We start from the raw sequence: 19,396 nt of genomic DNA, 5'->3' as shown, positions 1-19,396 counted from the left end.
TCATTTTAGCCTTAATCTGAGATACAATTTTGTTACATCAGATTTTTCTGCTCTAACATTTTATCTACTTCAGTAAAACAGGGCCGTTTACTGATCATGATAAATTCTTGTTGTGCTCATACATTTGTCTTTTACAGTTTTACTATTTCAAAGAGGTTATGTTAAATACATGAATGACTTCAAGCAACAAGTGAAAGTTTTAAAACATCTCTCTGCAGATAGAGGTCTGTGGTGCCTCTTCAAAAATTAAAAAACACTTTGTTTTCCTAAGTTAACTGTTAAGTAAACTAAGAAACAAGTAAACAAACGCACAGGGGCGAAAACATAACCTCCTTGGCACAGGTGAATATTAATAAATAATAATGATGAGCCTTCACAGTGCTTTTCTTTGACCATTTGCAAGCTGAGGACATCAGTGCTGGACATACATGGTCCATTTTCTCTCCTCAACGCTCCCAGATGCATGAGACCAGGAGAAAAACACACTCTGTTGTTGGCCCTCAGTCCAGGTCTGGAGAAAACGGTGGGTTGGAATTCATTATGAAGCTGGATCCTAACAAACAGTACACATATATCACCAGTTTATCACACTTCTCCACAATAATGAATGACCAAGACGTCAACAAGTTCATTATTCTAAATTAGTACTAGTACTAGTACGTCTCAAGAGAAAAATCCTCATAAAAATAATTTAGTAAGTAATAACATAATGAATATTGAGATCTTACCCTCCCACCTTCCACTCTTCTCTAGTACTGTGAGACTCTGGACATCCATGACCATAAAATGACCCTGGAGGTGACTCTGCGTGGGGAGGGCGTGGTCCCCGCTGTCACCTCGTCCCACCCTGGAGGTCTCCTCGACTTTGGCTGTGTGTTGGAGAAGGAGAGCACCTCACAGGTCCTGAAGGTCAGTCAAGAGTAGGAGTATTTGTACATGATTGATAACAGAACTGTGAGTGTGTTGACTGTTAATATGCATTGATTACATGGCATCACTTTGCATCCTTGGTAACAACATTAGCCCGGTTTTGTCTGCAGTTGCAGAACAACTCTACGGTGGCGGTGGGTTTCATGGCGCTGCTTGCCAGTCTGTCTCCCTCCAGGCTTCAGGGTGGCGCTGACAGTGTTGCTGTCCTGCTGGGTGGTTATGCAGACTCTCAGGTCCAGCCCATTGTGGGTAAGATGAAATGAATATGTCATTCAGTTCACCCTGGTAAACTTTGGCTGCTAGAGCTCTATATGGAAAAGGACACGGATCACATATTCATTAAACACAGTGTCCAAGCTTTAGCTCTCCACCATGGTTTAGATCAGTACATACAAGTTGCTTTATATCTTGACATAGGTACATAGATAGGTGAATACAGTTTAAAGTTCAACCACATTGGATTTTGCACTCTTACCTTTATCATATGCAAAAAGAAGATAGATACTGACTTTGCTGATATTGAATTTAAGGATCCTCTTTTCATGAATAGTATTTCACATCAACAACTAGTTTTGGTTTTCCTGCTCAGTGAAGCTGTGCTCTTACTATTTTTGAAATAGAAGAATGAAGGATGTGGGCAGGGAACAAGAAGCTGTACGCTAATATTGTAATGCAATGTACTGTATATATAATATTATATTATATATGAATTATTAATATAATAATAGCTTTTCCATATAAACAAGAGTACATCGGCCTGTTCTATGTACTCTAAAGTAGAATGACTTTATATAATATGGTAACTCGCGTTGACTAAACAAGCAACATTATGAATGTCAGTCACTGTGGCATCTGACATAAAATCTATTTGCACAACAAAGTGAAGACTAGGTCTCATTTCAACAGCTGTACTATTAGCAGACATAGTACATGTAGAAATAGTGATAACAATTTATCTTTTGTATGTTATACAGGAACCCAGAACTACAGTGGGCTGAGTGTGTTTAGTGTAGTTCCAGTAGAGGGCAGCATTGCTCCAGGACAGAGCCAGGACATCACTGTCACCTTTCAGCCTGACCACCCGTCTGTCAACTACTCTGACAAACTCACCATACAGCTCATGAATAAGGTCAGTAATAATAACACACACACACACACACACACACTTTAAGCCTTCATTACGTTTCTTTACACAACGTGACCATGGCCTTCATCACTGGTTGTAAAAGTCATCACATGGCCCAGGCTTGTCTGCTCCATACGATCTTGTCTAAATGTACTAAGTGCACCTGTTTGTCCTCTACTCTCTCTGGTCTTCATGATATTACAGCCACTGTGTCATTTCTGCCTCTCAGAGTAAAGTGTGTGTGATGGATCTGAAGGGGGCCGCCTCCTCACACAACACGTATCTATACGGAGGAGACGCCCTGACCGTGCCCATAGAATCCCTCCTCCCTCCACTGATAACCAGTCAAACTCAGCCCACAGGTAACATCTCCCTAACTTCTTCCCTTGCTGCTGGTGTTTTACAGGAACACAAATTTTGTGTGAACGAGCTCAGTGCCGCGTTTCTTACCCCTGGAAATGATCTGTGAAACTTGATTATCAGCATGTTATCTCAGTCACTGACTCTTCAACAAGACAGAAAGCTCAGGCAGAGAAAATACAGACACTGAAGCTATGAAGATGACAAATAACTACCTGACACCGTCCATGATTTATGCAAGCAGGGCCATCACATGTGAAGTAGTAAGATATTCTAATCGTAGCATGCTGACAGCACATATGCTCATCAGCAGCAGTCAGATAATGTTCCACCACAGAGGCCATGTTTGAGAATAGGCACCTGCTTCACAAGGTTGTTGTGAGTTTTACTGAATCAAACAGATGTTGGTTGGTGCATTTAAATCACATCAGCGACTGGATGAGATGTGTGATCTCTGCTGATTTTGGCTCCTGCAGGAAATAAGATGTAATAATTGATTGTGAATGACACACAGCAAAATGAACATTGGTGAAGTTTGCATATTTGCAGTTTATTAAAGAAAGATGATATTATAGGACAATGTGTTTTAGTTCTCCTTAACTATACACCTTGTATACTTGGTGTTTTTGGTGACCATATTCAATTATATTCTACACATATCTAGGTTTTGGGATGTCTTTTCCCCGTCTATGTGGGCTGACAGTCATTTTCATTCATTTCCCTACAGTATAAAACCAATCAGACTCTTGAGACATGCTCATACTGAACATGAGGTGGGCTTTGATCCATATTAATGTCACATTATCATTGTGTGATGTTACAATTGTAACCATGTGGACTTCTATCTGCCCTTTGTCTGAAATGTATAACATGCTTTCAGAAACAGCAATATTTAATCTAAGTATCAATAAAAGTATGAAGTGATGAAATAAATGAAGGGAAGCCAACAGATGTCATCGAACACAGTGGCCATGTTCAAACACAGTGGTGCTGTAAGCTAAATGCTAACACTGGCAGGCTAACATGTTACTACTTAGGGTGTAATGCTAGAGCCATGCCACGTCATTCAAATTTATAAATTGGTTAATTTGCTTTTTTTTTAATGTTTAACTAGGATTCAAATGAACTGTGCCAGAAAACTCCATCCAAGTGAAGTTAAAGTCTGTATGACTCAACATAAATGTGGTAAAACTGCTGACATGACCCTCTTTCTATCTAGCAGAGTCAGAAGTGATGTCAGATCCCAGCATCCCGGTGCTGGTGAGCCTACGGGCCCTCTGCAGCGGGGGTGCCATCACGCCTGCAGTGAGGGAGCTGCAGGTGGGCTGCATCCGCTCCACGCAGTCCAATAAGAAGGTACTGGAACTGCATGAAGAACCACAGAGGCAATAGACAAACTGTGAAAAAAGTGAACTGACATGCGTCATAGGAGGGTTAATAACTTCTTTCAGGCAGGAATAAACTTCATACAAACGTAAAGGCTCAGTGTGTAAGATTTAGGTGAAAGGGATCTTCTGACAGAAATGTTATATTTAAAAAAATCCTTATGAGGTTTTCACAAGTGTGTTTCAAAAATGTATCAATTGTTTTTTTCTTTACTCTAGAATGGGTCCTTTACATTGAAATACTGTATATTTACATGAGGAGTGGGTCCTCTGTACGGAGGCCACCATGGGGGTGGGGGATGGGGGGTATTCAACTGCAACATGACAATTTACCCACTATATTGTACACACTGACCCTTTACAGAATTTAAATCACTATATTATTTTATATCCTTATTATTCTACATACTAGTTCCCTTCTTATAAAACTGCCCCATGTTGTTTATTATTGTATGTCTCTTAGGTCATTGTTTCATTTCTTTTGCAGAGTGGTGAGTTTTACTGGGAGAATGTGGCATCCCTTCAGCAGCAGGGCTTCAGTATAGAGCCCAGCAAAGGCACAGTGGAGGCAGGCCACACACGCACCATCAGGGTCACATGGAGCCCTCAGAGTGGATACAAGGTGAGGAACCACTTTCCTTTCCTGCATTATTTACTGAAGCGAGTGCATGAATCAGTAAAAAGATAGTGCAGTTCTAAATCCTGTGTCAAGATTTGATGTACTTTTTACTTCACTGTTTGTTTGTTTGTGTGTGTGTGTGTGTGTGTGTGTGTGTGTGTGTGTGTGTGTGTGTGTGTGTGTGTGTGTGTGTGTGTGTGTGTGTGTGTGTGTGTGTGTGTGTGTGTGTGTCTTTTCAGCCCTATGAGGTGGTGCAGACATGTGTGCCTCTTACTGTGAAGGGGGATGAAAGGAATATTTACAGAGTCACCTTGATGGCTTTGGTCTCCAACTCTGCTGACTGACCTCTGCTGTACCTGCTGATGATGGCCATTGGGGAGATCTGGTCTCACACACACACACACACACACACACACACACACACACACACACACACACACACACACACACAATGAAACTATACATAAAGAAATGTCATATATTGTATATTCAGTGTGTGTATGAATGACCTATTTATGACATACATTTAAAAATTAAAGGATGTAAGAATTGTCTGATAATTTATTTGAACCATTTCATTCTACCACACAGATACAGTAACTAGAAATGTAGATGTTAAAATGCTTTTTACTGGAAAGACGTGGTGATCATGATGCTCCACTTAAGGACAAAGCTTTAGGTTTTTGCAAGTTTTCTTTCTTTAAATTACTTTTCACCTCTTACTCAATCCTTTCATCAGAATCTGGCCTTTCAACTCTGAGCGTGCCCTCTCGACCCTCACTGTAATTTAGTGAAGCACTTGAATGTACCTAATTCTGCCACCAGGGGGTGCATGTAATGCCCACTAGAGCACTGGTTAATGGTGTGTCAGCTAATGGAAACCAGCAGATGTTTAAAGTGCATACTGTAACTTTGCTAGTACTGTACACATGATGTGAAAGGAGACAGAGTTCAGACTGAGGTCAAACAAGGTGTCGTCTATGAACTAAAACGTGAATTCATGCAGATGAATAATGGAGAAACTCTGGTTTTACATAAAAGCAAATGAAAGTGTAGCGTGTTGATCAGGCCGTCACTGTCGTTCTGGTCAGTTCGTATCAGCAGCATTCTGGAGCCAGTAGCTATTGTGGTGAATCATCATTTGCATATCAGCTGTATAGGATATTGTTTTCATGTTAGCTCATCCACTTTCCAGTTTTCTCTGCATGTTCTATATAAAGAAAAAAAGTATTCCACACATTAAATTATCTTTAAAGGGGAAAGGCAGTGAAGGAGAAATCATAGAATTATAGTGTCAGCTAAAACACAGCAACGGTTTAAGGTAGATGATCAGTTTTATTGTTTTCAGAAACTGTTACACAGTAAAACTTCTCCCACATCACACTGAAACCTCTTCTAGTGGAGATCAGAACAGTTTCCAACTGATTCTCGACAGTATGGAGAGAATATAATATTATAATCACTCATCCAGAGGACCTGGAGAGAGCACAGAGCAGCACGAGATAAATGCACTTACAGGTTCCTGCCACTGGGAGGCCCAAATGCCCATCTGGTCCAACTGTGGTGATAGAGTTCCTGATAACTCCTGGAAATCAAGTGGTGGAGGGTTCTTCAAATAATCTTCAAATAATCCAAGGGTTTTTGAATAATCTTCTAGGAAAGTACAGAATTATCAAAAGTGTATAATGTGCAGAACTTGTTTTTTCCTCTCATGTGTTTTATCAGCTGACACGTTCTGCTATCTTGTGTCCAATTCTTTTATTATTCTCATGGAAAAAAACAATATTATTAAATGAATGAAGATATCTATTGTCAGAATACTCTTTACAGAACACAGTATTTCATCTTTATCCATTCATGGATACACAATTCTATACAACTGATCGATTTCTGTTTCAAACTCTTTCTTGTAAACATGGTAAATTTGAATTTAAAAATTTCAGTTTAAATTTCTAATACAAAACAAACCAACATATTTTGAGTTTTGCCTCCTCGGGTTTGTTTGTCAATCACAGTTGAATGGATCACGTGTGGCACACTGTAGAACAGTGGTTCTCCTGCATCACTATCAGAGGAACTCATGTACTGCTTCCCTTCATTAACTGCATATGTCATGTTCCAAGTGTTTTCTTTTCAACTGATTTCATGGGGATAACTTTCGCTGCACTAAGAGTTTAATATTCCAACACTTTTTTTTCCACACATTTGAATTGGACCCATTACTTTAAGCTATTTCAACCATTTACCTTAGTAATCACACAAGCCAAAGGAAGAAAGCCATACACGGGCGGGGGGGTTTATTGATGAATTTTATGCATTTGAGACTATTGATCACTGTTTGTCACTAGTGAATTACAAGATTATGAAATCTAGTAGAGGTGGTTAAGAAGTTTGTACAGTTTGCTGGTAACAAATCGGAGAGTAGGAAGGTGCATGTGGACTTTTATTTTGTATATTAACAAAATGAGTGAAGTATCCAGGGTTTTACACTTCCTTCTGTTTGCAGATAGAAAAAATATTTGTTGTTCGGGTTTGATTTTACGGCAGTTACAGACAATGTTTTTTTGTGAAACGATAAAATGTTTGATGAAATTTGATGAAATTGAATTAGTTTGAATTGGAAATCTAATGGAAAATTAATTAATTAAACAATTAAATGTATTGTTTTTGGTTATTAAGGAGAGGATAATCAAATCAGAAACTGTTCATCATATTAACATGTTAAAACATAAACATTCAGTTGATTTAAAACATGTTGTTGGTTACGTGTGAAGCCAGATTCATACTGCTGCCTGAACACCTGCAGACGCTGTTTATATTCATATTGAATGATGAGAATCATAGAAGGATGTTGAATCTCAAAAGTCCATCCGTCCACTATGTGCAGTTCTGTTTGAAGTGAATATGTGGATTTCTCTTGATATTCATACTTTTTTTTTTCTTGAATCAAATAATATATATTATTTAGTTATAGATAACTACTTCAACTGTCTATCCATACGTTTTTGGCTAAGAAAGTTCAACTGCTTTCTTTTCTTTCAATGTTTATGGCACTGCCTGTCTTTAGGTGCTACCACAGACTCATGGCGGTTGGGGGTTAGTACTGTCTTCACTGTATAAATACTGTAACGTATAAGCATAACACCAGTTTTTAATCCTATTTGGATTTTTATTTTACTCCTAAACACATGTTTATTTCAATCTTTATAAAACTGTAATTCCTGTCATCCCCAGTATTAATCTGTTAAACGTGCATCATTAAATTCTTTACACTCTGTCCTACTGTACGAGAACGAGGCTTTGTGTGTGAGTGTGTAACAGCAGATGTCACTAATGCCTCAAACCCGACCAATAGGGTCTGACCTCTCTGAGAGATACATGCTGTAAGCATTTATCAGAGATTGTAGGAGATTATGCTAAATCAGATTACTGTACCCCAACCTGCCTATTAAAAGCAAGGTCATTATGAGCTTAGCCTCGTGTAATGTCACTCGTTTTATGAAACGTACCAGATCATATTAGGCAATATTTGTGTTGCCATTTTGCCCCTTTTTCTAATCTGATTTCCCCTCTGATCTCGCCCTAATACTGTGAGATAGTGCTACTTACTGCCCCCGCTCCACTCCGTCTGTCTGCCTGTTTCATCTGTCAGTACATGAGCAGCTAGAGAAGGTGACTTTACTAAATGAATGCAGTGGAATGAACATACTGATGAAAAGCTTTGAAACTGATTACCGTTTACAGTCAAGTGCCACCCTTCTGTCGACATGAGTGTCCTTAAGTTGTTTTTATCCAAATCATCGCATTTTTATTCTATTCTATTTTAATGCTAGCCTTCGTTCTTTTATTTCATACTCGTCTATATTGTTGTTTTTTACTCTTTTCTTGTATTTCACATTGGCTTCTTTTATTGTACAGCACTTTGGTAAACAGCGATTGTTTTCACATGTGCTATAAATAAACTTTAAAGTTTCTCATTTATGCCAATTCATTTAATTTATACCGTATTAAAACACACATCAGAAATGATTTGCAGCCATGTGAATTGGAACATTGTGACACAGTCATACTGTTTAATAATTAGGGGTAAACAACATTACAGCCTTTTTATTTGCAGAGTTTTAATAAGCTGATGGATTTAGTAAGTGATAAAAGCTATAAAAATAATAAACTAATGTTTCTTACAGGAAATTAAATTAGTGAGTTTTCCTCATTTTAGGGTAATTTGCTTCATAATGACCACATGGCTTCATTTTATATCCAATAAGCACAGTTAGCACATGAAGGTGTGGACTGTTCTCTTTCTGTTATAAAAGGCTGAATGCAGACAATAAGCTTTCTCCCCTGGGTGGTCTGAAGCGCCGCTAAAGAAGCTTCACAACACATGTATGCAGACAGGCAGGGGTGTTTCCAGGGGCAACTAAATCTCAGCTGCATTAACCTGGGCAGATGAGTCCCGGTGGAAACTCACACCCAGAACACTGCCTGATGCACAAGGGCACGGACTCTCACGTGCATACACACAGGTGCAGTGTTTTCAGCTGGTCCTTTATTTATCTGTTTTTAAAGTTGATTCAGTATTGAGCGTCTAATAATGGCCTCAAAACCATGACAATAATAATTTAAAGTCAACAATAAGCAAAATGTTCAGTGAGTTTTAGTGGGTTTACACTTTCACACACACACATGCACGTATACGCACGCACACTTCAACATGGCACTGCACAGTTACTATGGTTAGTGGCACTAATGTGTGGTTTACAGAGCTGACCATCAAACAGCAGAGGACTGTTCATACAGGATAGCAGGCCTACATGTTTGAGCCTTACAGACATGGCAGGAACACACAGACTGAGAATATATTGTATGATAATAATGACATTTGTCTTCTCATGTTAGTTTTGACATCATTTCTCTCTCAGCACATCACTCTGATAAAGGATTATGTTTAATCTCAAATAGGAAATGGCTGTTACCTGACATACTCACAGCCCATTTCAACTGTGCCGCAATGGTGACTGCCAATTTAAAATGCGAACGTGAAGAGACAACAGCAATAACAGATCTGGCACAAACAGTGCATCCCCAAATGCCGGGCCACAGTAGACATAACAGTGCTCTCTTAGGAGCCGTCTTCATCCAAACCAGTGCCGTTTTCCCCCATCGGACCAGGTCCACACACACTATGTTGTCCCAGAGGACGTCACAGTGTTCCATGTTGTCTCCAAGTAACGCCCTAAGCCACTGAGCATTAACTCCTCTGAGCAATCTACCTAGACTACTGGAGATAATGCCACTCATTTCTTAGCTTGAACCAGAGCTCAGAGACATTGGTTCACAAACTCTTAATTATGGCAAAGAAAAGATCCAGAGAATATCAACAAACGCTTCCATTGTCATTTTACGTTGATTTATTTTCTGGTGGCAGGTTGATGACTGTCACTAATGGATCTGTGTAAATTATTCATCATTGATAATCAAACTCATAATTGTAAGGGGAAATGGTCTGGAGCTATTGATGGGTAGGGGTGCATCATGATACAGCGATTGTGCGATAATAGATTTAGTGCTATAATAGACTTAGTGTGAGACAATCATTTAACGATACATCACGATATATGGCTAACAAGAAAAGATTACAAAATACCACTTAAGAGGTTAAATGCAGGATTAGTGGATTAACTCAAATTTGGTGTCTTAGTGCTTCTTTAGTTTATAACAAACACACAGTAACTTGTAAGTGTTCCCATGTGCCATCATTCCAATGTAAAATAAACATAAACTGGCAAAAGAATAAACTATATATATTCATAACTAAATAAATAAATATGTATATTTGGTGACAGCATTCTATAATCTAATCTGATGAGTCAGGACTACGAAATATTGCCTTAATGATATTTTGTCCCATCGTTCCCAATGGATGGGTTTGATGTTTTTTCTTCTGAATAATGATAGACAATAATAATAATATCTATTATTTATAGAGAGCTTTTCGAAATGCTCAAAGACACTTTACACAGGTTAAAAAGAGAAAGCAGATAACTGGAAAATATCAACATATCTAATCAGAAACAGTTCTGAACAGGTGGGTTTAAGTCAGGTTTGCAAGGTGGGCAGGTCAGTGTTGTCTGCGATGTGTTTGGGGAGAGAGTTCGAGGGACAGGGGCCAGCTGTGGAGAAACATCTGTTGTCCCAGGTCCGGTGCTTGGTCCTGAGAGGAGGTGGCAGGAGGTCAGGATCTGCGGAGCGGAGGCTACGGGAGGGAGAGAGGTGTTGGAGCTCACCTGGTTATGCAGGTGGACTTTTGAGTGATGAGAAGGACTTTGAATTGGATCCACTTTGGGACAGAGAGACAGTTAAATATTTCTCTGCATCAGGGAACAGTCGTCCATCTCCTTAAGCTTTTAGAGCTATATAGTTAAAGTGATGGCTGATCACAATAACAGTAATTAAAAGATTTAATATTACTATGTTATAATGAGAATATATTATTGTTACTGTGATATTAAAACACACATCTTTCGATAGAAATTTCTATCCGAATAAATTCTTGCAATTCTTTATTTTTCATTCTTTATAGTAAAACAACAAGTTCAGGCATTCAAAAACATGGATTGGATTTGGACTGGATTTGTGCATGGTGGCAGTGCGTGCACTTCTGTAGTTAAAGGTGTGGCTCAGTTTGGATTGCAAATCAGACAGACAGTTATTTGCTTGTAGTGATGGTTGTGTTGAGTTCTCAAACATGTTGAGACCGGCACAAGGGTCACAAAGTCACGTTAGGCTGTGGGGTCTTTTAAAGTCTGACTTATCTTGATGGGAAAGTAGCCTCACATACTATACTCATACTGTTTAGAAAAAATCCCATGAGTTGATAATAACTATCAATATTTTGTCCCACCCGCTCTGATGTTTTTTTTCATTTTGGAATATCCATCACAATACATTCTTGCAATTTTTTAATGTTTTTTCTTCAAATTAAAACAACAAGATCACGTTTAGTCTCTAAAAAACACATTGTTCTATTGAGTGCGTGTCAGTTGGATTTAGACATGGATTTAGCCATGCGTGGTGTCGGGGAAGTACCTGAACTTCAGCAGTTACATTTGTAGCTCGGTCTAGTTTGAATTTCAAATGAGACTGTTATTTGCGTGTGGTGGATGTTGTGCTTTCAAATATGTTTATATGACAGACACACAAAGTCACTCAGGCCATTTGCTGCAGGGTCCAAAAAATTTTGAGAGCTACTTCATGGGTACTGAGTCATACGAAGGGCTACCAGTTTGATACACTCTTCTGAAATAACAAATTTGCTCAGTTTGCCTTTAGTTATACATAATTATTAATGATAAATGATACTCATCTATGTGAAGACACTAATCACATTAATGATTTCTCACCATAATTATCAACAATGACTTAACAAGGTGGGAAACAGATAATATCAATATTCAACACTTTATTGCTATTAATCGTTTAATTGTTTACATTTTCAGATGATCACTTCTACAACATTTCATAAGAAAAATGTTCCATTTTCACTAGCCACTGACAAACCCTTTTAACAAACAACAAATCAGTAGTCAACATCAATATGAGAATACAAATTTGACAGTATAAAAAATAAATAATTACATTTAATTAGAAACGCGTATCAAATTTTAGACGCAGCTCACTGGTGAGTTGTGTTATTTTTAGAACAGGCCTGTGGGCGACTCATGTGGTCCGTGGACACCATGTTGGTGACCCCTGATCTATATCCATATTATTGAAGGTTCAGTGTGTAGAATTTAGTGAAGTGTGGTCACCTTAAAAATTCTAAAGGTGTTTAGTTTGTTCGGTTTGGGCTACTGTAAAAAACACGGCGGCCTCCATAGAGAGGACCCCCTCCTGATTTAGATATATATTTTTTAAATATAAAGGTTCAAAGGTTTTATTTGTCATCTGCACAACAGATACAGCGTACATGTTGGCAATGAAAATCTTAAATCCCAGGCACCTCAAGCAGCTCAACATGTAATAGTGTCAGAAGATAATAAAATAAGAGTAACTAAAAATACAAAATACCAATACACTAGTGCAAATAAACAAGAAAGTACAATGTCATTAACTAGTGCAAAAAATAAAATAAACATTAAAAGGTGCCAATAAACATTACAATAAAACATTATAAGGTGCTAAGGTGAATATAAACATGTGCAGTCATTCAACAATCATTAAATAAAGGGTCATTCTAGGGTAAAGAAAACAACAAATTGGATTTTTTTTAAACTCAATTTCTGCCAATAGATCCCTTTCAATTAAAACCCTTTAAGATACCAGTGGCACATGTATTTTTGCAAGAGTGTACAGTGTGTACACTACTGTATCCAAATACTCCACATTGTTCCCAGTGCATCGTGTCACCAGGACCCTGCAGAACTGTGCATGTTCCAGGAGCGGTGCAGTGCAGACGTGCTGCTCTTCTAACCCTGCCGCTGAGGTGTGTGTTCGGTTGTTGATGTGTTGAGGCTGAGTGCTGCTGCAGGTGAGACAGCTCCAGGTGAGACAGCTCCAGGTGCAGCTCTGACCAAAGATGGCAGTGTTTCCTGATGTGTAGAGTGGTCGCCGACCCTCCGCCGTGCGTTGTGACGCTGCCGTAACGTGGGGTTTCCCAGACCTGAGTGCAGGGTTACCGCGCCCATCTCTGCTGTTTGATGGCTGGAGGAAGAAGCGACTGAGATCCTGGCGTGAAGGGAGAGAACCGAGGGACGACGACGGTGGGAAAGACAAGAAGGGATTTTTCTTTTTTGCTTCGAGTCGGAGTGTGCGTCGACACGGAAGAACCCCCCTCGAACCGGACTCTGACGCCGCCTTTTCTGGGTGAAACGCCGCCTCGTCTCTGCGCCTCTGTGCCGGTGTGTCTCCCCCCTCGGCGGGTCAAAAACTGGGTTCGGGGAGTGCCTCTCCTCGGTAGCTGAACTAGCTAAAGCTGAGCGCCTGGGCGGAGAGAGGAGAGACACGATTTCGCTGTTTCCAGTCAATGTGATATAAACAACGGACACCCTCGACTGAAAGCGGGTAAGGAAGCGCATTGATGCTCGATCTTTTTTGCTGTAGACAGGGAAGTGTGTGTGCAGCGGGTTAGCCTGTCGAGCGGAGAGGAGGATGAGCGAAAGGGGTTAAACTGGGTTGAGAGGCTCCTCCGTTAGTTAGCCGCTGTTAGCCTGCTGCTAGCTAGTCGTTGCTGCCAAGAGAGTGGGTGTGGGCCAGTGTTGGAGAAACTAAACGCAATGCGTTTACCCAGCTGTCATTTAACTAGAACAACATTTCAATCATTTCATATCTACTGGTTCCATTCGACAACCAGGCAGTTAAAGGCCAAAGCTGATGTTACTTAGCCCTTTGGTTGGTGACAGCTCGGTAGGTTAGCCAGCACCCTTCTCCTACGTCCGGGTATCTTTCTCCCTCTCACAAGAAATAAGCTGTCTAGGCTAAACAGCATTGGCTTTTATTCATCAGCAAATTTACCCCAGTAGCATCTCAATGGGTTTTTCTAATAATCCTTCAAATTAATCCAGATTAATAGCATTTATTCTGGATCCGTAAATCGGCCCACATTTTTTCGCATCTGCAGATTGCAAATGATTTCCAGTTAAGCTAATTGCTTCTACATTCGCTTCTCTGTGTGTTGTTGACGAACCTCGGGCGAGTTTATTAACATGGTTAAATAGTCTCAACTTCTCTCATTTGCATAACTCAAACAAAAACGTGAACTGAGATTTACTTCCACTCGTGTTGGAAAATCTGTAGCATCATGCATTTGTCAAGGAAGGGAATCTAAAAATGGCCACTTCACCAACAGAATCACCACCACCCCCACTAGTCTGTAGCCAGTCCACACAAGTTAGCCAGCAGCGGCCACAGCCTGCGCTGTGAGCCGCCTGGTTCATGGCTGATCTGGGTGTGTATATCCCGAACATGGCAGCCAGAACAATTTGCCTGTAACCCGAGTGAATGTGAACGGTGTTGTTGTTGTTGAGAGCCGCTTTTATGCAAAACTCGTGCATTGTTGCGCTAATATTTGCCTTGCAAAAATCTAAATGTAATGCGGAACCTCTCCGCTGTGTACACCTCTTTGACAGAGCACGTTCAAACGGATCCGTTGAACCAGCAGTGTGTTGCTCAGTAAAATGAAACCATCATGGATTAAAGCTGTTCATCACAGCTACCGATGTATGTTAACATTCCCACGTTTAGTCTGCACAGCCAGCCATACACTGACTGCGATGTGAAGGAAGTGGCTAGCACTTTAGCGCAGTGTTTCCGTGAAATACACAGCATGTAAAAATAATAGAAATGTAATACGAAGTGCTAACAGCTGTACGATCGCATGGGTGGAAATAGCAATAAGCGCCGGTGTGATAGCGATAGGGACAATAGCCATTTTAGTTTCTCGGGTGTCAAACTGAGAGTCAGTTCGCGTACACATAGTCCGGCCTTAATTTGAACTTCTCCTTTTAATGATGTGAAAACGAAATCGTCTAATTGGATTTTGACAATCTGTTTATCTCGATCACGGGTCTATTGGAGGGCAAGTTGCTAGCAGCTACACAAGCTTTGCCCCACCGCGCCGCTCGGTAGTATTTCAAGCCTCCAGCCCGGTGAACAGACACTCTTTACCCCACGATGAAGCACCAAATCCCCGTCAGCATTAAAACAGAATCGAGGAGATTGAAGGTGTGTTTTATTTAGTGGTAGACATATCGAACGATGTTTTAGCAACGAACCGGACGAGCTGTCGCAGGAAGCCGAGCGCCTCTGCCAGCTCCGAGGCAAGATATGTGGAGCCTGCCGCTCTGACGAAGTTACTGATTTAACATGTAAAAATGTAATCTCTGGGAATAGCCGATTGCCAGTCGTTTCCGGAGAATTTCACAGTTTTTCAAAAGAACTATTTGTATTTAGTGGCTCACAAAGATGAATTCATTTTGCCAGTGTGCCCCCTCCCTCCGCCTCCTCGAATGAATGGGTTCCTGTATTCAGGGCCCAAGCAGCTGCAATGAACAAGATGGCGTTCAAAGTCTTTTTCATCACCGCTTCTTCTCAGACTGAGAGAGACAGCTGCTGAGCATCGGATGGGTTCAGGCTTGGCAAAAAGGATTTCTTTGATTTCCCCCTGTCGTAAAAACGCACACAATGCATTTGTATTAAAACATTTAAGATCTGATGGTATTCCTTGTCGGGTGAATGTAATGTGTGCACCTTGAACACAGGACAACATGGTGGGGCAGGGGTGTTGTACATCTTGACTATGAACCCGAATACCTGGTAACATGGCAACTATGATCAATGTTTGTATGGTTTATAAGAAATAAACATTTTAATAATAGTTTGATATGAAATTTAATGTCTGATTTGAAGCATCTTTAACCATGCATAAGGAAAAGCCATTTTTCTTAATCTTTAGTTGAAGTCACAATTAAAATGTTATTGAGCAGATTAACAAAAATGTCTCTTAATTTAAAATACGATCCAGACATAGAGGTTTTGCCCAGGTTCTAGGTCTAGTGCTTTTCCCCAACATTTTTCTCCCAAGCTCCAAATACTGAACTTTCCTATTTTCTTTTATCCTCTTTTTACTCACAGTAGCTGCGTTCTTGGTTTTCGCCTAACTGCTCTAAATTTTGTAATCCATTGCATTTAGAATGCAGCAAAGGGCTTGTTTTAAGATTGCATACGCATTTGTTTGAGAACTATAACTCCACGCTCACCCAACAACATCCAGTTATCAAACTTGGCCTAAAACGTTATTGGCAGCTAATGTGATCTGGATCTGACCCACAATGTACTGACACTGTTACCCTGGTGTACCGTGATGGTACGATCTGTGATGATGAGCCTGTCTGAATGCAGTAATGTGTGTCTCTGGGTTTGTCAATAGGATGTGTGTCAACATCATATAATGACCATGTGTTTAAAACTTTAATCGGAGGTCTTTTGTGTTTTTCCGTGTAGTCTTCTGTTTTTGAATAGGGATTTTCATCTCATTCATGTATTTATTTATTTATAATCCCAGAGTGCGGGACATGGATGGGATTAAATTCTTAGTCTGTGGATTTCATCTCTTTGGGATTATATGGCTTTGGTCAGTGATAGTGCTGATTTTTCTTCACCTCTGAAATGATCCTGTCCTTTAACTATATGTCCAATATGACTCTTTTAAAGGCAGAAAAGTGTTAAGTGGCTTTCTGAATACCCAGTTCTATGTTTATATGGGCAACATGTGTTAATATTGAGCCCCTTCTAATATAAACAGTCAGGAGTTAACAAGTTAACTGTAACATGCAAATTATATGCATCTCCAAATTTTCCATACTATACTTTTCTTGTACAGTGTATCTTACACATAGTAAGATAAGTATCATAACAGACATTTGAATATTTCTGAACATATGACAGTGGCAAAAGAATAGTACATTTATCTATGCTTGGTTCTTTAGCAGTTTCAGAGAGGTGGCCCTTTGCATGAAATTGTAGGTTTTGAAGAGAAATGCACCATAAACAGTTTTTCATTCTAACTTTAGATAAACCTTAGCAGAAATCTACCATACAAACATTGAGAAAATCTTCATCCAGTGAGCTCATTTTAGGGGTCAGACACACTCATAAGATACAGTTCCTCACTTTTAACTGTATGTTAGCACCATGTCTTCACTGGTCTTGTATGATATGCTTACAAATGCTGCTTTTCCAGTGGGTGGTTCTAATTGCTGGTGAGGAAGACTGTTTCCACTCTATCTCAGATATTGGATGTTGTGGCTTCAGCTGTCCTGTCCTTATAGGCTTTTTTCTTTTTATGGCATAGTTAATATACAGCATCAGTATATTTTGTATTGACCTGTAAGTACTGTAGTACCATTTAAGAAGATCTTATTGCTAAAAGTAAACTAACTACCACCATGTAGTTGATGTCTTGTTTGCTAGTTTAAATCAAGAACAGTCAAGGTTTTTATTTTGGACACTTTAGTTTCCCCCAGAGGTAGCACTATTAATGTCCAACTTTATTATTACTAAAACAACATGTGGCCTGTAGCTAATTCAACCAACCCCACTGTGCCAACCTCAGGAGGTGGGCTGTCGATTGCTAAAAAACTGACATTATTGGTTTGATAAAACTTCCTCTGTTTGCCGTGACTTGTTGTCAGTACACTGTCCATCAGGGAGAAGTTTTTAACAGTAAATTTATGTATTGAGGACCTCTATCTACTCTCTTCAGGGGTGTCAGCTGTTTGTCTAACCTATTAGCAATACTGGGCAAACATATTGGAATAAAAGTCAAATGTGTGTCATTACTGTATAATATATCTCTGTGATAGTTCTATCCAATACCCAGAAATACCACATAAAGCTGTGTGTTACAACTGAAATCCATCAACAGGAAGGGATGTGACAATACCAAGCTGTAGAGAACATAGGAAGTATAACGTAATGTAAATGGCTGCCACACGGTAATATCTTTCATGTGCACATAGTTTTGTAAAATAGTGTGGACATATTAGCTATTTGCAACTAATATTAACCAGAATTCCACATAGTGAGTCATTTGAGAAAAGTTAAATGTTTATTTGTTTAGTTTCTGAATAAACAAAGTGACAGCAATTTGTATTGAACCTTGTATTTCACATGACGTTATTTGTTTGCCCAATGTTCCCCCATAAACCTTGTTTGTTTTTTTGTCAAAATTATACCCAAAAATGTAATTCAGCCTTGTATTCTCCTCTAATGTGATTTGTGAAAAATCCCAATGGGCCCAGTGTCCTTTTTATCCAAGCTTTCAGAGTCAGTGATACAAGAAGTGACGTGCTTGTCACAAGGGATGCTGGGAGTGAGATTTCATTGTATTCCTTTTAAAACAAAAAGGACATGGACTTTTAAGGGAAACTGGTGGTATCTCATCACACCTTAAGTCGCTCAAAACTCAGTTTTCTGTTAAACTTCTGTTGTCCTGGTTCTTTAGGTCATCAAGGGCTGGAAAGAACATCCAGAACAGCATGTCTGCTAATGCCTTGACATATCCATTGTTATGTGTTTTTGAAGACATGGCTCTCCTCATCCACAGTGTTGTATTCATCAACTCACTTATTCTTGTAACTTAATTTAAATGGAACATTAGTGGTGGCCTCTGCATTATGTCTTCCATTACTCTCCTTTTAGGTGTGGTGTATTGTGGTAAAGCAATCTAAATCCCCTATCCTCTTCACTATCTAAGCTTCCTACAGAACACAACTGAAATGGTTTCATCAGGGTGTGTTGCACATCCATGCGTAACTTTGGGGCCAATTATTGTCTAATCGTAGCTCTCTGTCACTCTAGTTGTGTTTTAAACAATGCTTAGCTTACTAGATGTGTAGGAACGGTATTAAAAGATCTACCATCAGCTGATCTACCTGTATTCAGTAGAACCAGTCTAGCTAGTTGTAGACACACAGACACACACACACAGACACCGTTATCGCCAGTTGCACGTCTTCATGTCATTTATAACCCTAAATATCAGTGGAAGGCATAGGGCTCTAGTATCCTGTTTTCAGAATCAAATTTGGTATTCTCAAAGGTTTTCAAATATGTTGCTGGGTGCAAATGCCAGTACACTCACAACACAAGGTCTTTCCCTCAACACAAGAACAAGTCAGAGTTTGAGTTGCAGTGAAAGGGTTGATGCTGGAAATAATCCCACAGAGTGAAACACCCCTAAACAACTGCCAAAACAGGTATAAATTGAACTAAAGGGAATTGTTGGGATGATTATCCACAATAAACCTTGCTTGCCAACCTGTTGTGGTAGTTCCCAGATGTTTGATATTCCTAATGCTTTGCAGGTGGAAAAAAACAAGCTTTTATCACACTAAAAGTAGAACCTAAAAATACGGGAACAAGATCCTTATAGTTTGTTCCAATCACAGGAAAATGTTGTATAACTAACTATGGCAC

At 39.6% G+C, this 19,396-nt stretch overlaps 2 protein-coding genes across 7 annotated transcripts in view; both read left to right on the top strand.

Annotated features, from left to right (window-relative positions):
* Positions 1-7,697, top strand: part of cfap74 (cilia and flagella associated protein 74) — a 52,025-nt gene extending 44,328 nt beyond the window's left edge. For 5 of the 6 annotated variants that reach the window (XM_069527218.1, XM_069527221.1, XM_069527220.1 and 2 more), the window contains exons 32-39: positions 404-523; positions 754-909; positions 1,041-1,179; positions 1,905-2,059; positions 2,286-2,418; positions 3,636-3,772; positions 4,289-4,423; positions 4,660-7,697. In XM_069527218.1, coding sequence (XP_069383319.1) covers positions 404-523; positions 754-909; positions 1,041-1,179; positions 1,905-2,059; positions 2,286-2,418; positions 3,636-3,772; positions 4,289-4,423; positions 4,660-4,764 — 1,080 coding nt within the window. In that variant the 3' untranslated portion in view covers positions 4,765-7,697. The remainder of the gene's footprint in view (positions 1-403; positions 524-753; positions 910-1,040; positions 1,180-1,904; positions 2,060-2,285; positions 2,419-3,635; positions 3,773-4,288; positions 4,424-4,659) is intronic. The other variant, XM_069527217.1, reaches the window with a different exon arrangement.
* A 5,032-nt stretch (positions 7,698-12,729) lies between these two features.
* The window catches only part of gnb1a (guanine nucleotide binding protein (G protein), beta polypeptide 1a), a 38,738-nt gene continuing 32,071 nt past the window's right edge, over positions 12,730-19,396 (top strand). The window contains exon 1 of the mRNA XM_020089199.2: positions 12,730-13,483. The gene's annotated coding sequence lies outside the window, so the exon portion shown is untranslated. The remainder of the gene's footprint in view (positions 13,484-19,396) is intronic.

The sequence above is a fragment of the Paralichthys olivaceus genome, chromosome 6, assembly GCF_024713975.1.
Source record: "Paralichthys olivaceus isolate ysfri-2021 chromosome 6, ASM2471397v2, whole genome shotgun sequence".
Taxonomy (NCBI): Eukaryota; Metazoa; Chordata; class Actinopteri; order Pleuronectiformes; family Paralichthyidae; genus Paralichthys; species Paralichthys olivaceus.
The sequence above is the reverse complement of the archived record's forward strand: the minus strand, read 5'-3'. Positions and strand labels throughout refer to the sequence as shown.